The sequence below is a fragment of the Hemitrygon akajei genome, chromosome 16, assembly GCF_048418815.1.
Source record: "Hemitrygon akajei chromosome 16, sHemAka1.3, whole genome shotgun sequence".
Lineage (NCBI taxonomy): Eukaryota > Metazoa > Chordata > Chondrichthyes > Myliobatiformes > Dasyatidae > Hemitrygon > Hemitrygon akajei.
In genome coordinates, this window is record NC_133139.1 from 76,814,314 (window position 1) to 76,833,441 (window position 19,128).

Here is a 19,128-nt window from a genome sequence, read left to right on the forward strand (position 1 = left end):
ATGGGACATTGGAAAAAATGTTGAATTTCCCCATGGGGATGAATAAAGTATCTATCTATCTATCTATCTATCTTCCCTCATGACCGTCTTTGTATATGACTGTTTCAAGCTGAGCATGGCCTCCGGGAATGTAAACACCAAGGGCCATTATGTGCTGAGGTGCTATTGCCCTGATGTTACAGAGGATGGCTTTGGCCTTATGTCATGTCACATTCCTTTCAATTGGACCTTGCCATTACCACCTGTCCCCTGTGGAAATCTGTGCTGAAGAGCACCTTGGCTACGTCTGTTAAATAGTGGGCTGCGTGTAACACCCTCAAAGACAGAGGAGGAGGTGGTGCATTCTGTCAGATGGTTTCCTGAGCACCTCATCATCAGAAGTCTCAAATACCAAAATCTCACATGGCTGGTGGTGAGGAGAGCCTTCTAATTGGAATCTACACATTGGGATAAATAGTGACGATCATCAGGTAGGAAATACAGGGTCCTGAAGTCTCGCAGAATCAGTTCAGGAACAGCTACTTTTTTTACCCTTCAGGTTTTTTTTAAACTAACCTGCTCAAATCTGATCCTACCTCAGCAAAGGAACACCACGAACCACCTCTGGTACTATCATGAGTAACACGCAGAAAATGCTGGAGGAACTGAGCAGGTCAGGCAGCATTTACGGAGAGGAATTTTGATCCGAGATCTGTCATCCGGGCCTACAATCAGGTCTTGGCCAGTGCACTATCAAGCACTTGACTCTGACTCTGTGTGTGTTTTACACTAATGTCTTGTTATGCAACTTTATTTACTCTCCATTGTTTTGAATCATTTATGTTTTGTGTGTTGGCTGAATCTATATGCCTGTGTAGCTGCTGTAAGTTTCCCTTCGTACCTGTACCTCCCCGTATGACAATAAACTAGACCAGCAAAAAATTAACTTTGATCCTCTGAAAACCTGCAGGTCTTCCTGTGCAAACTGACACATTCCAGCGTGCAGGAGTGCCCTTCTGAGGGCTATGCTGGAGCACGAGCCAGCCCCCATAAAGGCATTGTAGGGAAAAGGTCCCTCCTGCCACTGGACACAGAAGTGCTCAGCCCCTACCTTTTTTTTGTCAGCAAAAAACTGATGGCATTTTGATGTAATGTAAAGGTTGTAAGCAAAAATACTGGTGCTTGGTACAATCTGTGCATTGTATAACTTTATATTTTATAATTCAACTAGATTCTGGGAGAAAACTGCAATTTTAAGCTCAGATTTTTAAAAAATCAAAGAGGATTGTACCAGCACGGAATTCATACTATTTCTTCAGCTAAAGGGCTTTGGGGTTAAATAAAAAGCATCTGCAAGATATCTGTGATGAACTACATATACCTGTCTGGACACACCCCCTGATGACTGCTCCTGTGGCTCCTCCCACAGACCCCTGTATAAAGGTGATGGAGGTCTGAGCCCGGCCTCTCAGTCTCCAGGATGTAGTATGGTGGCACAGACCCCTGTATAAAGGTGATGGAGGTCTGAGCCCGGCCTCTCAGTCTCCAGGATGTAGTATGGTGGTCACTCACTGCTTGTTCCTTCTTCCAGTCAATAAAAGCCGATACCTCGCATTTACGTCTCAGAGTGAGTTACTGATGGTGCATCAATATCAATGCACAAAATTAGATTTTTTGTTATGTAGCCTCTCAGGAATCAGAAAACCACAGTTTTCTTTATAAATTCCTTTTATGCTCTTTAGTAAAAGATTTGCATAGATTAATGTGCAATTTGCAATAATTCTGATATCCATTCCAGGAAGACAAAGCACTAAGGTACGACAACTCCAACTCCCCCCCCCCCCCCCAACCCCATTAAAGGCTAAATGACGGTCGATGCGATTTGTCGCAATCAGGCCTGTATGTGCATTCAGCCAGCTGTGCTGTGTAGAGCAGTAATGGTCGCCAATGAATAAATAAACAAGTTATTCCAACTCCACTATAAACTTAAAGAATAAGAACAGAATACTTTCAGCTTTAGCTATACAAGATCATACATTAAAAATTTGTTACAGAACCATATTTTAACTTTTCAAGATATATTTCTAATAAAATAGTTAATTTTGCATTCAGTTGCCACCACCTAACATAGTCATCATTGAATACTGCCATCTGTTGGATGTCCCAGGGTAATAGTTATCTGAACGATGACTGGGGTCCATATCAATCACCTCTGGGAGTGTGTCCAAGATCTTATTCGTGTCTCCAAATGACTTCGGCTTGTTGGACTGAGCTGTCCCTTTTGAACTTCACTTCTAATCTGCACATGTCCCACATCTTTTCGATCATCTCCTGAAGTCCTCAGTTGGGCTTTGCATTATATTCCGTCTACCTCCATGCTATTTCCTGAGGCTGGCGTACTCTCAGTGTGATCCATGTGTTCGCTGATTGTCCCAAGTGCTGGTGACTGCCCTGATAATTCTGTAGGGCTGGTTGAATGGATGGATTTGGGGTGCTCAGCAGTGGAGAGCTGGGGCTCATTGTCCCACAGGTAAGCCATACTTTCATTGTATAGACTGAACTTTGGTTGTGTGGAGGTCTCCTTTGTGGCTAAGGAAGAAACATAAAGAGTGAACAAGGAAAAACTGGATGGTTTTAAATGGTCTTTTCAGAATTCTAATTGATAAACTATTGACAGCTAGAAATTTGTGTGCACTGTTCATTTGGCAATCATGTGATTCCCATGTGTTGTCGAAAAATCTAAAGATATTGCACAGTGCTGGGTAAAAAAAATGGTATGGTGGGACTTCTTCGTGTAACTCCGCACAGTTTTGGAAACAGTGGGTGTAATTGGAGCTCTGCTTCAGTTTCCCACAGCTGGTAATATTTAGTCACTCAGACACACCCTCAGTGGTCATTTCTTAAAGACATATCTGCATGTGTGCAAGTGTGTACGTAAGCAAAGAACAACTGGGTGCAACATTCCTCAGATCACAATGCTAACCTGAATTGCAAAGAATATCCCAGCCTCCCAAGGTCTATCTTTTGCATTATTTATTTTGTAATAGTAGCAAATCCCCCTGACCCTGCTTTCCATCACTCTCCACTAACCTACCTGCAAGTAGCCTTATTTGTTGCTCATTTATTATTATTATTATTTTTTAAATTTTTCTTTCTTTTTGTATTTGCACAGTTTGTTGTCTTTTGCACATTAGTTGTTTGTCTATCCTGCTGGGTGCAGTCTCTCATTGATTCTATTGTTTTTCTTGTATTTACTATGAATGCCCACAAGAAAATGAATCTGAGGGTTGTACACTGTGACATATACATAACGTACTTTTAAAATAAATTTACATTCAACTTTGAACTTTCCAAGTTCGACTTCCAAAGTGTAATTCTTCACCCTTTTTCCAAACTGAACTCCATCTGCCACTCGTCAGCCCAGTTTAGCCACTTGTCAGCCCTGTCAATGTCCCATTGTAACCAATGACAACCTTCTGCAGTATTCACAACACCACCAGCCTTTGTGCCATCTGAAAACTTACCAACCCACTCTTTCACTTCCTCATGTGAGTCATTTAGAAAAACCCCAAAGAACAGGAGTCCTATTACAGATCCCTGTGGTACAGCACTAGTCATAGAACTACAGGCAAGAATATGATCCATCTACAACCATCCTGCACAGTTGCACAGGTTGACTCTGTGGTTAAGAAGGCAGACAGTGTAGTGGCCTTCATCAATAGTGGAATTAAATTGAGGAGCCGAGAGGTAATGTTGCAGCTATATAGGACCCTGGCCAGACCCCACTTGGAGTACTGTGCTCAGTTCTGGTCGCCTCACTACAGGAAGGATGTGGAAACCATAGAAAGGGTGCAGAGGAGATTTACAAGGATGTTGCCTGGATTGGGGAACATGCCTTATGAGAATAGGTTGAGTGAATTTGGCCTTTTCTCCTTGGAGTGATGGAGGTGAGCTGATAGAAGTGTATAAGATGATGGGAGGCATTGATCGTGTGGATAGTTAGAGGCTTTTTCCCAGGGCTGAAATGGCTGCCATGAGAGGGCACAGGTTTAAGGTGCTTGGGAGTAGGTACAGAGATGTCGGGGGTAAATTTTTTACGGAGAGAGTGGTGAGTGCGTGGAATGGGCTGCCAGCAACAGTGGTGGAGGCGAATCCAATAGGGTCTTTTAAGAGACTTTTGGATAGGTACATGGAGTTTAGAAAAATAGAGGGCTATAGGTAACCCTAGTAATTTCTAAGGTAGGGACATGTTCGGCACAACTTTGTGGGCTGAAGGGCCTGTATTGTGCTGTAGGTTTTCTATGTTCTATCCTCTGCCTTTTGTGGTAAGCCAATTCCAAATCCCTGCAGCCAAGTTTCCCTAGATCCCATGCCTCCTGACTTTCTGAATGAGCTTACCGAGGAAAATCTTGTCAAACGCCTCACTAAAATCCATTTGTACCACATCGCTGCTCTACCTTCATCAATATGTTTTCTCATTTCTTTGAAAAGGTCAATCAGACCCAAAGTTTCAACCTGCCCTCACAAAGCTAGGCTGACTATCCCTAACCAGGCCATGCATCTCCAAATACTCCTAAATCCTGTCTCTAAGAATTTTCTTTTCTATTTTGTCCGCCATTGATGTAGGCCTCACTGCTCTATAATTCCCAACGTTTCCCCTATTACCTTTCTTGAACAGAAGAATAACATTTGCCACCTTTCAGTCTTCTGGTACCACTCCAGTGGTCGGTGAGGATACAAAGATCATCCCCACCAGTGCGGCAACTCCTTCCTCAATTCCCGTATTAACCTGGGGTATCCCATTCTGTCCCAGGGACTTAATCTAATGTTTTTCAGAAGTTCCAACACATTCTCCGTCGTGACTTCAACGTATTCTTTCATATAGCCTGCTCTACACTGACCTCACATTTGTCAAGTTCCTTCCCACCAGTGAATATTGAGGCAAAGTATTCATTAAGAACCTCCTCTACTTCTACAGGCACAATTTTCCTCTTTTATTCTTGATTGGTCCTATCATTACTCTAGTCATCCTCCACTCTTTACATATGTGTAGATTGCCTTGGCATTTTCCTTAATCCTACATGCCAAGTCCTTCACATGCCCCCTTCTAGCTCTCCTAAATTCTTTCTTAAGCTCTTTCCTGGCTACCTTATAACTCTTAGGAACCATGTCGGATCTTTTCTTCCTAATCCTCAAGTATGCTTTCTTCCACTTGACGAAATGTTCCATCTGTCTTGTCATTCACGGTTCCTTCAGTCTCCCATCTTTTCTCTGCCTCAATGGGACAAATCTACCCAGAACCACATACAAATGCTCCCTAAACAACCTCCAAATTTCTGTTGTACATTTCCCTGAGAATATCTGTTTCAAATGTAGGCTCCCAAGTACCTGGCTAATAACATCATAATAAAATTAAATACTTTCCTATACCTTGTACTCCCATCCCTGACCAAGGTGGTCAGGGAGTTGTGGTCACTGTCTCAAAAATGCACACCCACTGAGAGATCTGTCATCTGACCAAATTTATTGCCTAGTACAAGATCCAATATGGTCTCTCTAGCCAGCCTGTTCACATACTGTGTCAGGAATCCTTTCAGGGTACACCTAGCACATCCTGCCACATCTAAACCTCTTGCACTAAGGGGAACTCTGCCTGTATTAGGGAAGTTACCTGTGACAACAGCCTTGTTATTTTTGCATCCTTCCAATATCTACTCTTGGATCTGCTCCTCAGTGTGCCTGTATTGAGGGGGCCTATAGAAAACTCCCAATAGAGTGATGACTCCCTCCTTCCTTCTGACTTCCACCCACACTGGCTCGATAGACAATTCCTCCATGACATCCTCCTTTACAGGGGTGATACTATCCCTGATTAACAATGCTACGCCCCACCTTTTTATCTACCTTCCTGTCCCTTTCAAACCATTTTGAGGGGAGATTTGACAGAGGTATATAAAATTATGATGGGTATAGATAGAGTGAACGCAAGCAGGCTTTTCCCACTGAGGTTAGGAGAGAAAAAAACCAGAGGACATGGGTTAAGGGTAAAGGGGGAAAAGTTTAAAGGGGACATTGGGGGGGGGCTTCTTCACACAGAGTGGTGGGAGTGTGGAATGAACTGCCAGATGAAGTGGTAAATGTGGGCTCACTTTTAACATTAAAGAAAAACTTGGACAGGTACATGGATGAGAGGTGTATGGAGGGATATAGTCCAGATGCAGGTCAGTGGGATTAGGCAGAAAAGTGGTTCGGCACAGCCAAGAAGGGCCAAAAGGCCTGTTTCTGTGCTGTAATGTTCTATGGTTCTAAACCCCGGAACATCCAGCAGCCATTCCCGTCCTTGTGACAGACAAGCCTCTGTAACGTCCACAACATCGTAGCTCCATATACTGGTCCATGCTTCAAGTTCATCTCCCTTGTTCCTTATACCTCTTGCATTAAAGTGGACATTTACCCATCCGACTGACTGCATTTATGCCCTATCCACTGCCTATCCTTCAGCACAGTCACTCTACAGATTACATTTATCTTTACATTCGAACTAACAATCTAGTTCCCATCTTTCAAGAAATAGCTGCAATTTTAGTGTTTCTTGACCCTGCCCAGTGTATGTCTTTATGGAGTGTAATGATGATGTTCCAGAGCTGTGCCCAAGTTTTCTGTTGTATTAGTGGGTCATTAAACACCCACATAAGTTCCCTGAGTAGCTGTAGTGTTTTGCCACGTTCTGACCTTACATATCTATAAATGTAGCTGGCTGCAGACAGATTATTTGAACTCCTGTATGTTGTATAAGGGGGAAAAGATACCGGTCAGGAAGAGCTCCAGTGCAACAGGTGGTGATGTTGAAACATGAAGGCAGTGGATGTAGGATTGACAATGTTCACACAACGGCCTCATTCACTTTTTGGTTCGGGGGAAGACCTTGTTGCAATGCCTTTTGAAGGCCAGGAACAGAGTTGATAGCTTCTATAGGTCAGTTGTGGAGAGCGCCCTCTTCTTTGTGGTGGTGTGTTGGGGAGGAAGCATTAAGAAGAGGGACGCCTCACGTCTTAATAAGCTGGTAAGGAAGGCGGGCTCTGTCGTGGGCAAAGTACTGGAGAGTTTAACATCGGTAGCTGAGCGAAGGGCGCTGAGTAGGCTACGGTCAATTATGGATAACTCTGAACATCCTCTACATAGCACCATCCAGAGACAGAGAAGCAGTTTCAGTGACAGGTTACTATCGATGCAATGCTCCTCAGACAGGATGAAGAGGTCAATACTCCCCAAGGCCATTAGGCTTTACAATTCTACCGCCAGGACTTAAGAACTTTTTAAAAGCTATTATTAATGCTTTTTGAGATAGTGATTTAGATGCATATCATATTTTTTACTGAGTTAAGTATTGTATGTAATTAGTTTTGCTACAACAAGTGTATGGGACATTGGAAAAAAGTTGAATTTCCCCATGGGGATGAATAAAGTATCTATCTATCTAATGTTTATTGGAGGGAAGCACTGTATCCATTTCAAGTTCAACTTTCTTGAAGTTTTTTGTAGTGTAGTGTAGCAGCAGTGAGTCTGTGTGTGTGTGTGGAGGGGGCGTGTTTACAGTACACCATAGTGTCAACATTGGCTGAAGACAATTCCGAAAATACTGTAGTGGCATTCATTTATTGAGATACAGTGTGGAATAGCCCTTCCAGCCTTCGATCTGCCCTGCCCAGCAATTCCCCAATTTTAACCCTAGCCTGATCACAGGACAGTTTACAATGATCGGTTAACATACCAACTAGTACATCTTTAGACTGTGGGAGGAAGCCGGAGCACCCAGAGGAAACTCATGTGGACACGGGGAGAACATACAAAACTCTTTACAGGCAGTGGCGGGCATTGAACCCAGATCACTGGCACTGTAAAGCAATGTGCTGAGCATTGTAGTAGTAATATCAGCAAGGCAAAGGAGCAGATGATTGACTTCAGAAGGAGGAAACCAGAGATTCATGAGCCAGTCCTCAGCAGGAGATCAGAGGTGGAGAAGGTCAGTAACTTTTAATTTCTTGGTGTTATCATTTCAGAGGACATGTCCTGAGCCCAGAATGCAAGTGAATTACTAAGAAAGCACAACAGCACCTCTACTTCCTTAGGGTTTTGCAAAGATTCAGCATGACATCTAAAACTTTGTGTGGTGGAAATTATATGAACTGGCTGTATCTCCGCCTGGTATGGAAAATCTTGCGAAATATTCTGGATACAGCCCAGTCCATCACACATCCCTCCCCACCACTAAGCACATCTACACTGCGTTGTTACAAGAGAGCAGCATCCATCATCAGGTACCCCCCCACCACCCAGGTTTTGCTTTGACTCCTGATGAAGGGTTTCGGCCCAAAACATCGTCACTACCTCCTCCCATAGAAGCTGTCTGGCTTGCTGAGTTCTGCCAGCATTTTGTGTTTTTATTTTTTGCTTTGTTCTCATTGCTGCCATCAGGAAGAAGTTACAAGAGCCTTGGGACTCACACCACCAGGTTCAGGAACGGTTATTACTCCTCAACCATTAGGCTCTTAAACCAAAGGGGATAACTTCACTTGCTCCATCAACAAACTTTTCCCACAACCTATGGACTCACTTTCAAGGACTCTTCATCGAACTTTCTCAATATTTTTCACTTATTTATTTATTATTGTTATTATTTTTTTCTTTTTTCTTTGCAGTTTGTTGACTTGCACGCCAGTTGTCTGCCTGTTGGTGTGGTCTTTCACTGATTCTATTATGGTTAATGGATTTATTGAGTATCCCCACAAGAAAACGAATCTCAGAAAATGACATATGTACTTCGATAATAAATTTACTTTGAACTTTGCAACTGTGTGCGAGTGGAGACATAAACTTCAGAAGCTGGAATCTGGAGCAACACAGAGTCTGCTGGAGGAATTATAGATGCTGGAGCAGCATCTGTGGGAGGAAAGGTTCTGTCAACATTTTGGGTCAAAGCCCTGCATCAGGGATGAGACTGGGGAGGCAAGATGGCCAGTATAATGAGGAGAAGAGAAGTGGTGAGACAGGAGTCTGGGATGATTGCTGGACTGTGGAAGGGTGTACGATGATAGGTAGGTAGGGGAGGGGACACAGTGGCAGATGAATGTGAATGATGGAGGAAAACCGAAAGGGGAAAGTGGGGGGGGGGGGAAGGAAAAAAAGAGGGAGGAAGGTAGAGGAAGTGATGTGCGGATATGTGACAGTTGCTGGAGAGAGATAAGAAGAATCACAGACTGCCTTGCTGGTGGTCCAGAAGCTGTTCTGTTCAGGAGGTCTGGCTTTCTAGCTCCTGTGTAAGAGGGTCTGGAGTAGCCTTGCCAGTCATCCATTCATCCCTTACCAGTCACCCTGGTGCAGGTCCCCTCCTTGTCCCACCACTGCAAGCAATAACCAGTGGCTAAATTATGCAGAACACAGCAGAGCACTGCAGTGGCGCGTCTAATGGAGCTGCTGTCTTACAGCTCCGGTGACCCACATTCAGTATTGATCTCCAGTGCTGCCTGAGCGGAGTTTGCATGTTCTCCTTGCCACCCTGTGGGTTTCCTCTGGACACACCAGTTTCTTCCCATATTGCAAAGGCACAGGGTTGGTGGTTTATTTGCCCACTGTAAATTGCTCCCGGTGTGTAGGTGTGTGGTAGAACCTGAGAGGAGTTGATGAGGATGCAGAGAGAATGAAAAGGGATTAGCACTAAACTAGTGCAAATCAGCACACTATGGTCAACACAGACTTGATGGGCCAAAGGGTCTGTTTCTTCACTGTCTAACTTTGATTCCATGGCTGTGAGATGTAAGACGCTCTGGTGGGTGAATATTACTGAGTCTTGCCTGAATGGTACAGACACTGACCGCTCAGCAACTTTGTTGTGTTCTCCACTGAGTTCCCAGCACTGATGTGGTTGTCATTACACCCTTCCTCAAATTATGTTTGCGCTTTGCATGGAGGCAGCAGTTAACTGAGCTGGAGATTGCCCTTGTCACCAACAACCACCTTCACAGCACTGTGGACCCTGAAGGATGAGAGGCAGCCATGACCAAGTCTTCAGAACTACTGTTGCCAGTGGAAAGGCCCGGGCAGACTATTACTTAAATGGGGAGAGAATTCAAAATGCAGAGACGCCAAGGGACTTGTGAGTGCTTGTGCAAGATACCGCAATGTTGGCATTCATTTCTACAGGTATAAAATACAAGAGCAGGAATGTGATGTTGAGACTCTATAAGGCACTCATGAGACCACACTTGGAGTATTTTGTGAAGTTTTGGGGTCCTTATTTTAGAAAGGATATATTGACAGTGGAGAGGGTTCAGAGAAAATTCACGAGAATGATTCTAGGAATGAAAGGGTTACCATATGAGGAATGTCTGGCAGCTCTTGGGCTGTATTCCCTGGAGTTCAGGAGAATGAGGGGGGGGATCTCATAGAAACATTCCAAATGTTAAAAGGCCTGAACAGATTAGATATGGCAAAGTTATTTCCTATGGTAGGGGAGTCTAGGACAAGAGGGCATGACCTCAGGATTGAAGGACGTCCTTTTAGAACTGAGATGTTAGAACAGAGAAATTACTTCAGACAGAGGGTGGTAAATCTGTGGAATTTGTTGCCACAAGCAGCTGTGGAGGTAAGTCATTGGGTATATTTAAGGCAGAGGTACTTAGGTTCTTGATTAGCCAGGGCATCAAAGGGTATTGGGTGAAAGCAGGGTAGTGGGGATGACTGGAAGAATTGGATCCACCCATGACTGAATAGCAGAGCAGACTCGATGGGCTGCTCCTATATCTTATGGTCTTATGACCCCTGGGATGGACAAATACCTACTGGAAGTTTCATCCCTCGAGCTGCGAATGGGGGCAGGAATGGTGACATAAATGCCTACACTTTGAGGAAGTCTGCCTCCCCAGCAACTTAAACAGATCCTGGAGCTGAAAGCATAGTGAATGAGGTCTCGTCCTCCGAAGGAGGGGGTCACCAATAAACCCCCTAATGTAGCTATGGAGGGCATCTGATTTCAGCCTGGAATAGTGCTGTGCCTAGGAACCTGAAGGTGATGGAGAGACTGAGCTGAACCAAGTTTGTATATGAAATCTCAGGAGATCACTGATTTCAGTAATAACCGTCTTGTGGAAGCACTCCTGCAGGCAGTTAAAATGAGAGCTTGGCTCCCTGCATAAAGCTTGATGGATGGGGTCCATCCTTTGCTGGTCTCCTGAGATCTGCTTCCCACGGTGAAGGGAGAGACTGTTGCAGATCCACCATGACGTAGATGCACCTCACGTGCTTCTACATTGGCATATCAAATTCCTGTTGTAGAATGGTGTTCCATGCAGCAAAGCATTTTCAGACAATAGGAAGGTGTTGGGTATTTAATATTTTAGTAATATTTGATAATATTGTAACTATATTATTTGATTAAGCATTCTTTGTTATTTACATAATTCATTACGGGTAACGTGTAAAAGTATGTGAATGGCATAACGTCATTACACCATCCTGTCATGTGTGCTCCTCACTAAAGTAAAAATGAAATGTACATGTTCTCCCAGGCTCCCGTCTTTTTCTTTCACTACATTATGTGTTTTGGAGTCATAAAACATAAAAGATAAGTCAGCCTCAGTGCAAGGCATGTGCAGGATAGACTGTCAGTTTCCAGTCCGGCTATGAATTCATGTTTGGTAGTGACAGCTTTTTTAAGTCGCACTCTACAAGAGCTATAGGTGCTGTGGTAGTTCTCTGCTTGAACAGTGGTTGTCATTTCTTAGACTGCACTCATTAAAAATCTCACGAATGGATCACTTTGGCATTGCTCTACAGTGGTTGACATCAGTTGACCAACTTTGATGCTGGAAAAATGGCATTAAAGAATAAAAAAATTGTGCAAATGTGAGATATGATAACAGCATCTAAAACCCCATCTGAAACTACTTTACTTCGTGTTAACACGCCTTTTTTGACATTGTACAAATTAATTTCCAGCTGTAAGAATCCAGGCAGTTACAAAAAGTAGTAAAATTCCAAAAATCCACAATGTATTTTTGGGAAACCCTGATGGCTTGACATCTGGACTTACTGTAACCCCATGTGCCCTGCTCTTTTAAATACTCTTGTTCCTGTTTCCTGCACACCTTGCAAACTCACTGGTTTCACTGGAAAATTTGCTATGCTTCTGTGTAACATGAAAAAAAGAAGTTGGTGTATGCAGGCTTTCCTACAGTCTGGAAAGTTGACCAGTCCAATGCCACGGAAGTCCTGAGGGTGTTAGATTATCAGACACATTGTATTAAGAATGAATCTTCCACCTTTCCTAACTCATGGGTTCTTGTCAGACCAAAGTAAGTGCTTTGGCTTTTCCATTCTCCAGCTCTCTTTGCTTGTCTAAGTGACTGTTCTATACTCCCACACCAACATTGCAGGGGCTCACATATACTATAGCTTCTTATGAAAATGTTTATGCATTCTCATTGATGAAACCACCCTTATGGCTCTTTTCTGGTTGTCCAGATATAGGAGGGATGTCATTAAATTGGAAAGGGTGCAGAAAAGATTCACAAGGATGTTGCTGGGACTGCATGCCTTGTTTTATTATTTTGTGCCTTATTATTTATTTAGAGATACAGCACAGTAACAAGCCCTTTTGGCCCAATAAGCCCTTGCTGCCCAATTACACCCAAGTGACCAATTATAGTTATTGGTTAATTGTAGCAATTATAGGAAAGGAAAGATTGGATACGCTGGTGATTTTTTTCCCTGAATTGTAGAAGGCTGAGGGTTGACTTTGCAGAGCTTTGTAAAATCATGAGGGTCCTGGAGAAGGTGGACGGTCACATCCTTTTTCCCCAGGTAGTAGAGTCTGAAATTGGAGGGCGCAGATTTAAAAGGGAGACAGAGAGAGTCCTCCTGGAGGGTGCAGGTACAGTATATGGGATGAGCTGACAAAGGAACTGGTAGAGGTAGCTACAATTACAATGTTAAAAAGACACTTAGACGGGTGTATGGATAGGAAAGGTTCAGAGGGAAATGGGATTAACTCGGGTAGATGGCATGGACAAGTTTCGGTAGTAGAGTATGTTTCTGTTGTTTAGCTCTATGACTGCCATTGATTCAATGTGTATTGTAGAATTAAAACTTCACATGGCCTATCTGGCATTCACGTTCCTCATTTGACCTCTGAGCCCAATAACTTACCTTTGTTAATTTCTTCTGACACAATATGAAGGACAAGCTCCTTGTAGGTGGCTTCAAGCTGTATTACTCCCTCTTCATCTGCAGACACGTATGCTTCATACTCGGGCAGTTCCTGAAAGACAGGCGAGGAGGTCCAGAAGAGAGATTTTAGGGAGCAAACTAGAAAATTGTAAAGAAGGACCTCTAGGGTAGTAATCTCTGGATTTTTGCCTGTGACACATTTCAGCGAAGGTAAGAAAAGGCGGATTTGGCAGATGAAAGCGTGGCTGAGGAACTGGCGCAGGGGGCAAGGGTTCAGATTTCTCTATCATTTCGATCTCTTCTGGAGAAGGTACAACCCGTACAAAAGGGATAGGTTACAATATCCTTGCAGGCTGGTTTGCTAGAGCTGTCTGGGAGAGCTTAAACGAATTTGGCAGGGGTATGGGAACCTGAATAATAGGGCTGAGGATGGGGTAGTTCGTTTTCAAACAGAGGCAGTGTGTAGTGAGACTGCTAGCAAGGAGGGGCTGATGATAGGGCAAAATTGCAGTCAATGGAACCAATTGCAATGTAAAAGGGGGACAAGATCAAAAAGGGTGATGAATACAGAACTGAAGATGCTATGTTTGAATGCACACGGTATACAGATTAAAGTCGATGAACTTGTAGTACAGTTACAGATTAGCATGGATGATGATGTGGGTATCACTGCATCATGGTTGAAAGAAGATTATTGTTGGGAGTGTAACATCCAAGGATACACATTGTATTGAAAAGACTTCGAATATAGCTCAGCGTTTAATACGATCATTCCCACAATTCTGATTGACAAGTTGCAGAACCTGGGCTTCTGTACCTCTCTCTGCAATTGGATCCTTGACTTTTAACCAGAAGACCACCATCTGTACGGATTGGTGATAACATCTCCTCCTTGCTGACGATCAGCTCTGGTGCACCTCAGGGGTGTTTGCTTATCCCACTGTTCTACTCTCTATATACACATGACTGTGTGGCTAGGCTTAGCTCAAATACCATCTATAAATTAGCTGACAATACTACCATTGTTGGTAGAATCTCAGATGGTGACAAGAGGGCGAACAGGAGTGAGATATGCCAACTAGTGGAATGGTGTCGCAGCAGTAACCTGGCACTCAACGTCAGTAAGACGAAATAACTGATTGTAGATTCCCAGAAGGGTAAGACGAAGAAACACATACCAATCCTCATAGAGGGGTCAGAAGTGGAGAGAGTGAGCAGTTACAAGTTCCTGGGTGTCAAGATCTCTGAGGATCTAACCTGGTCCCACTATATTGATGCAGTTATAAAGAAGGTAAGACAACGGCTATACTTCATTAGGAGTTTGAAGAGATTTGGTATGTCAACAAATACACTCAAAAACTTCTATAGATGTATCGCGGAGAGTATTCTGACAGGTTGCATCACTGTCTGGTATGGGGGGGGGGGGGGTGCTACTGCACAGGAACAAAAGAAGCTGCAGAGGGTTGTAAACTTAGTCAGCTCCATCTTGAGTACTGGCTTACAAGGTACCCAGGACATCTTCAAGGAGCGGTGTCTCAGAAAGGCAGCGTCCTTTATTAAGGACCTCCAGCACCCAGGGCGTGCCCTTTTCTCACTGTTACCATCAGGTGGGAGGTACAGAAGCCTGAATGCACACACTCAGCCATTCAAGAACAGCTTCTTCCCCTCTACCATCCGATTCCTAAATGGACGTTGAACCCTTGGACACTACCTCACTTTTTAAATATATAGTATTTCTGTTTTTGCACAACTTTTTTAATCTGTTCAATATACATATACTGTAATTAATTTAGTTATTTACTTAATATTATTATTTTGGTTTTTTTTACTTCTATATTATGTACTGCATTGAACTGCTGCTGCTAAGTTAACAAATTTCACATCACATGCCGGTGATAATAAACCTGATTCTGATTCTGACAGGTAGGCAGAGGGGCTGGGATGGCTCTCGGTAAAAAAAAAATATGAAATCCAATTCTTAGAAAGAGGCGACGTAGGATTAGAAGGTGTAGAATCCTTGTGGGCAGAGCTCAGAAACTGCAAGGGTAAAAACACCTTGATGGGAGTTTTCTTTACAGACCCCCAACCAGCAGCAAAAATGTGGTCTTCAAATTACAACAGGAGATGGAAAAGACATGTCAAGAGGGCAATGTTATGATGGTGATGGGGGGATTTCAATATGCAGGTAGACAGGGATAATCAGGTTGGTGCTGGATCCCAAAATGCCTATGAGATGGCTTTTTAGAGCAGCTTGTGGTTGAGCCCACAGGGATCTGCTATTCTGGATTGGATTTTGTGCACTTCTGGTCAAGATGGCACCTGTGTACAACCCTCCTTCAGTCGTCATCTTCCGGATAGATCGTGAAACCATATATTTCACTTCTTATACGTCTTTTGCATTTGTTTTTCATCTTGAATGTGATTCGGGAACTGTTGAAGCTTGTGGTATGGAGATCGTTTGGGTGTTTTAGCACTCTGAAGCTTTTAAGAGGAATCTGGGAGGCAGAGGCAGCTTGTGCGAACCTCGTGGCGAGAAGGCTGTGGGGGTTGCGAGTCCATATTCGACTCCATTTCGCCGATTAAAGCGACGGAGGTGCGTGAAACATGAAGGCAAATGCAGAAGGTGAGTGCTGGCTGTCTGCTTTCTGATCACTGGTGAAATCGCTCTGCTCCCAGAGAGGGGAGAGTGCGTTTTGATCGCTGGTGAGATCACTCTGATATGGAGAGGGGAGATTGCCTTTAAATCACTGGTGGGATTGCTCACTCCTGGAGAGGGAAAGGCTTTTCCCTCTCCAGAGAAAGTTACCCAGGTTTTCTACATTTTGGATATGGACTTGGACTATAGACTTTTTTTTCCCAGTCTTATAGTTTTTTATATTGTGTTTTTTGCCTGATCTTTCTCTGTTTTTTTGTGTGCAGGTTTGGGAGATTTGTGGGTCAATGTGCCTGTTCCATTTTTGTTTGTTGTTTTGTGCAGGGAAGAGGGATTTGAGGGTTGATGATTGTGCTGCTGTTCTTTTCTTTCTTGGTTTTGTGGCCATCTGGAGAAGAAGAACTCTTCTTCTTTGATAATAAATGAAGTTTTGAACCAGAATTGATTAGAGAGCTTAAGGTAAAGTAACCCTTAGGAGACAGTGATCATAATATGAGAGAATTCACCCTGCAATTTGAGTAGGAGAAGCTAAAATCAGACGTATCAGTATTACTGTAGAGTAAAGGGAAATACAAAGCCAAAGAGAAGAGCTAGCCAAAGTTGATTAGAAGGGAACACTAGCAGGGATGTTGGCAGAGCAGCAATGGCTGGAGTTCCTGGGAGGAATTTGGAAGGCACATGATAGATATGTCCCAAAAAAGTATTCTAATGGCAGAATGGTGAAACCGTGGCTGACAAGAGAAGTCAAAGCCATCATAAAAACCAAAGAAAGAGCATATAATAGAGCAAAGATTAGCAGGAAGTTAGAGGATTTGGAAACTTTTAAAAACCAACAGAACACAACTAAAAAGTCTTAAAGAGTGAAAAGCTGGAATACAAAGGTAAGCTAACCAATAATATTAAAGAGGATACCAAAAGTTTCTCCAGATATATAAAGTGCAAAAGAGAAGCGAGAGTAGATATCAGACCACAGGAAAATGATACTGATGAGGTAGGAATGGGGTCAAGGAAATGGCAGACAAATTGAATAAATATTTTGCATTCAGTTTTCACTGTGGAAGATACTGGCAGTATACCAGATGTTCAAGAGTGTCAGGGAACAGAAGTGAGTGAAATTGCCTTTACTAGGAAGAAGGGGCTTGTGAAACTGAAAAGTCTGAAGGTAGATAAGTCACCTGGACCAGATGGCCTATGCCCCAGGATTCTGAAAGAGGAGGCAGAAGAGATTGTGGAGGCATTTGTAGTAATCTTTGAAGAATCAGTAGATTCTGGCATAGTTCCGGAGGACTGGAAAATTGCAAATGTCACTCCGCTCTTGAAGAAGGGAGAGAGGCAGGAGAAAATTTCTAACTGGAGAGAAAATTCAACATTTTGAGGTGCGAGGGGGCTTGGGAGTCCTCGTGCAGAATTCAAAGGTTAATTTGCAGGCTGAGTCAGTGGTGAGGAAGGCAAATGCAATGTTAACATTTATTTTGAGACATCTAGAATATAAAAGCAAGGATGTACAGTTGATGTCTACAAGACACTGGTGAGGCCTCACATGGAGTATTGTGAGCAATTTTGAGCCCCTTATCTATGAAAGGATTTGCTGACATTGGAGAGGATTCAAGGGAGGTTCATGAAAATCGATTCTGGGTTTGAAAGGCTTATCATATGAGGAGCATTTGATGTCTCCGGGCATGTACACACTGGAATTCAGAAGAATGAGGGGTGATCTCATTAAAACCTATCGAATGTTGGAAGGCCTCAGTAGAGTAGATGTGGTGAGGATGTTTCCTATGGTGGGGGAGTCTAAGACTAGAGGACACAACCTCAGAATAGAGGAACGTCCATTTAGAACAGAGATGAGCAAGAATTTCTTTAGCCAGAGAGTGTCGAATCTATAGAATCCGTTGCCACAGGTGTCTGTGGAGGCCAAGTCATTGAGTATATTTAAGGCAGAGGTTGATAGGTTCTTGACTAGTCAGGGCATGATGGGATACGGGGAGAAGGCAGGAGATTGGGGCTGAGAGGGAGAGCGATCAGCCATGATAAAATGTCAGAGCAGGCGTTGAGCCAAATGTCGTAACTGCTCGTATATCTTACGGTCTTGTAAATAATTGAAGATCTCCCGTAGATCTTGCTTATGAAAACTATTTTGCTTATGAAAATTTAAGACGACATAATGTATAGCATAGTGTGTAATAGAGAGGTGGAGAAAGATAAATGAATTGAATTAAATAGACAAGAAGGAGTGCTGACTTGGTGCTTGTTTATAACTGCAGAAGCACTAGACTAGTTAATGTACGATATATTACTCTGCTGCTAAAATAAACCCATATGTAGCTCAGCATGGCCCCCTAATGTCAAGCGGTCCTTGTTAAAGTGCGAGCTACTGAGCAGTCTGGTTTAGCAGACAGTTTTAATTCTCTAGCTATTCCGGGAGATTGGAAAAGCTTTAAAGAGTTACTGCAATTCCTGCAATTTTTACGCACCTTTTTGCATTTTGAAACATGATTAACAGTGCAGAAGCAGAATGCTACAGAAGGGATTCCACCATCTGCTCCTGTCCTGTACGTACGTACAAGAAAGTTTGCGTCTGTATAAAATAAGCTGTGGCTGCCACTTTAAGCAGGACACAAATGTGATTTATTTGACATCAGAACATTGGGTTGTTCAGGTGCTTTCCCTTCCCCCTTGGTACCTAGGACAGCAGACAGCACTGCGGTGCCACGTGATTGACCATCACCAGAGATGTGAAACTGTTACTCACCAGTTTGCAAACGGGTTCCAGCGACTTGAGGACAAACGGGAGGAAAAGTTCCAGGAGAGTGTCCCGAACAAACTGGCGCACGGCCGCATTGCTGTCAGAGTCAAACTTCTACAGTGGAAAGACCAAAAGGCAAGTCGCAATCTCAGTGAGGCTGAGTCCTCAGAAACAAGGGTTATCACCTTCTCAAGTTCTACCATCTCCAGCAGTGAAGTCCCATAGTTACATGAGACTGGACGACCTGCATGTCACCCTTATACTGGTTCTCACACTCACATTAAAGTTACACGTGCCTCACACCAGCACGGTGTTGCACATACCTCATGCTCAGTCTGTTACTCGTCCTTCCCTCTCACACTGGTACAAGTCACTTACTCACATTGTGCATCACATACCCTTCCTTCTCACCATGCCGCCTTTTGCTCACTGTTGTGACACAACACTCTCTCACACATCGACACACATCCTTCACTTTCAGGTATCTCACACACAGTTACACTTATTTACCCATACAATGCCCAGT

The 19,128-nt window shown here is 43.4% G+C and overlaps 1 protein-coding gene across 2 annotated transcripts in view; it reads right to left on the reverse strand.

The window, feature by feature from the left end:
- Positions 1 to 1,679: 1,679 nt before the first annotated feature.
- Positions 1,680 to 19,128, reverse strand: part of LOC140740414 (protein Niban 1-like) — a 70,528-nt gene continuing 53,079 nt past the window's right edge. Inside the window, exons 12-14 of one of the 2 annotated variants that reach the window (XM_073069553.1) lie at positions 18,609 to 18,716; positions 13,183 to 13,294; positions 1,680 to 2,568 (exon numbers count right to left, since the gene is read on the reverse strand). In XM_073069553.1, the coding sequence (XP_072925654.1) occupies positions 2,336 to 2,568; positions 13,183 to 13,294; positions 18,609 to 18,716 (453 nt within the window). In that variant the 3' untranslated portion in view covers positions 1,680 to 2,335. The remainder of the gene's footprint in view (positions 2,569 to 13,182; positions 13,295 to 18,608; positions 18,717 to 19,128) is intronic. The other variant, XM_073069554.1, reaches the window with a different exon arrangement.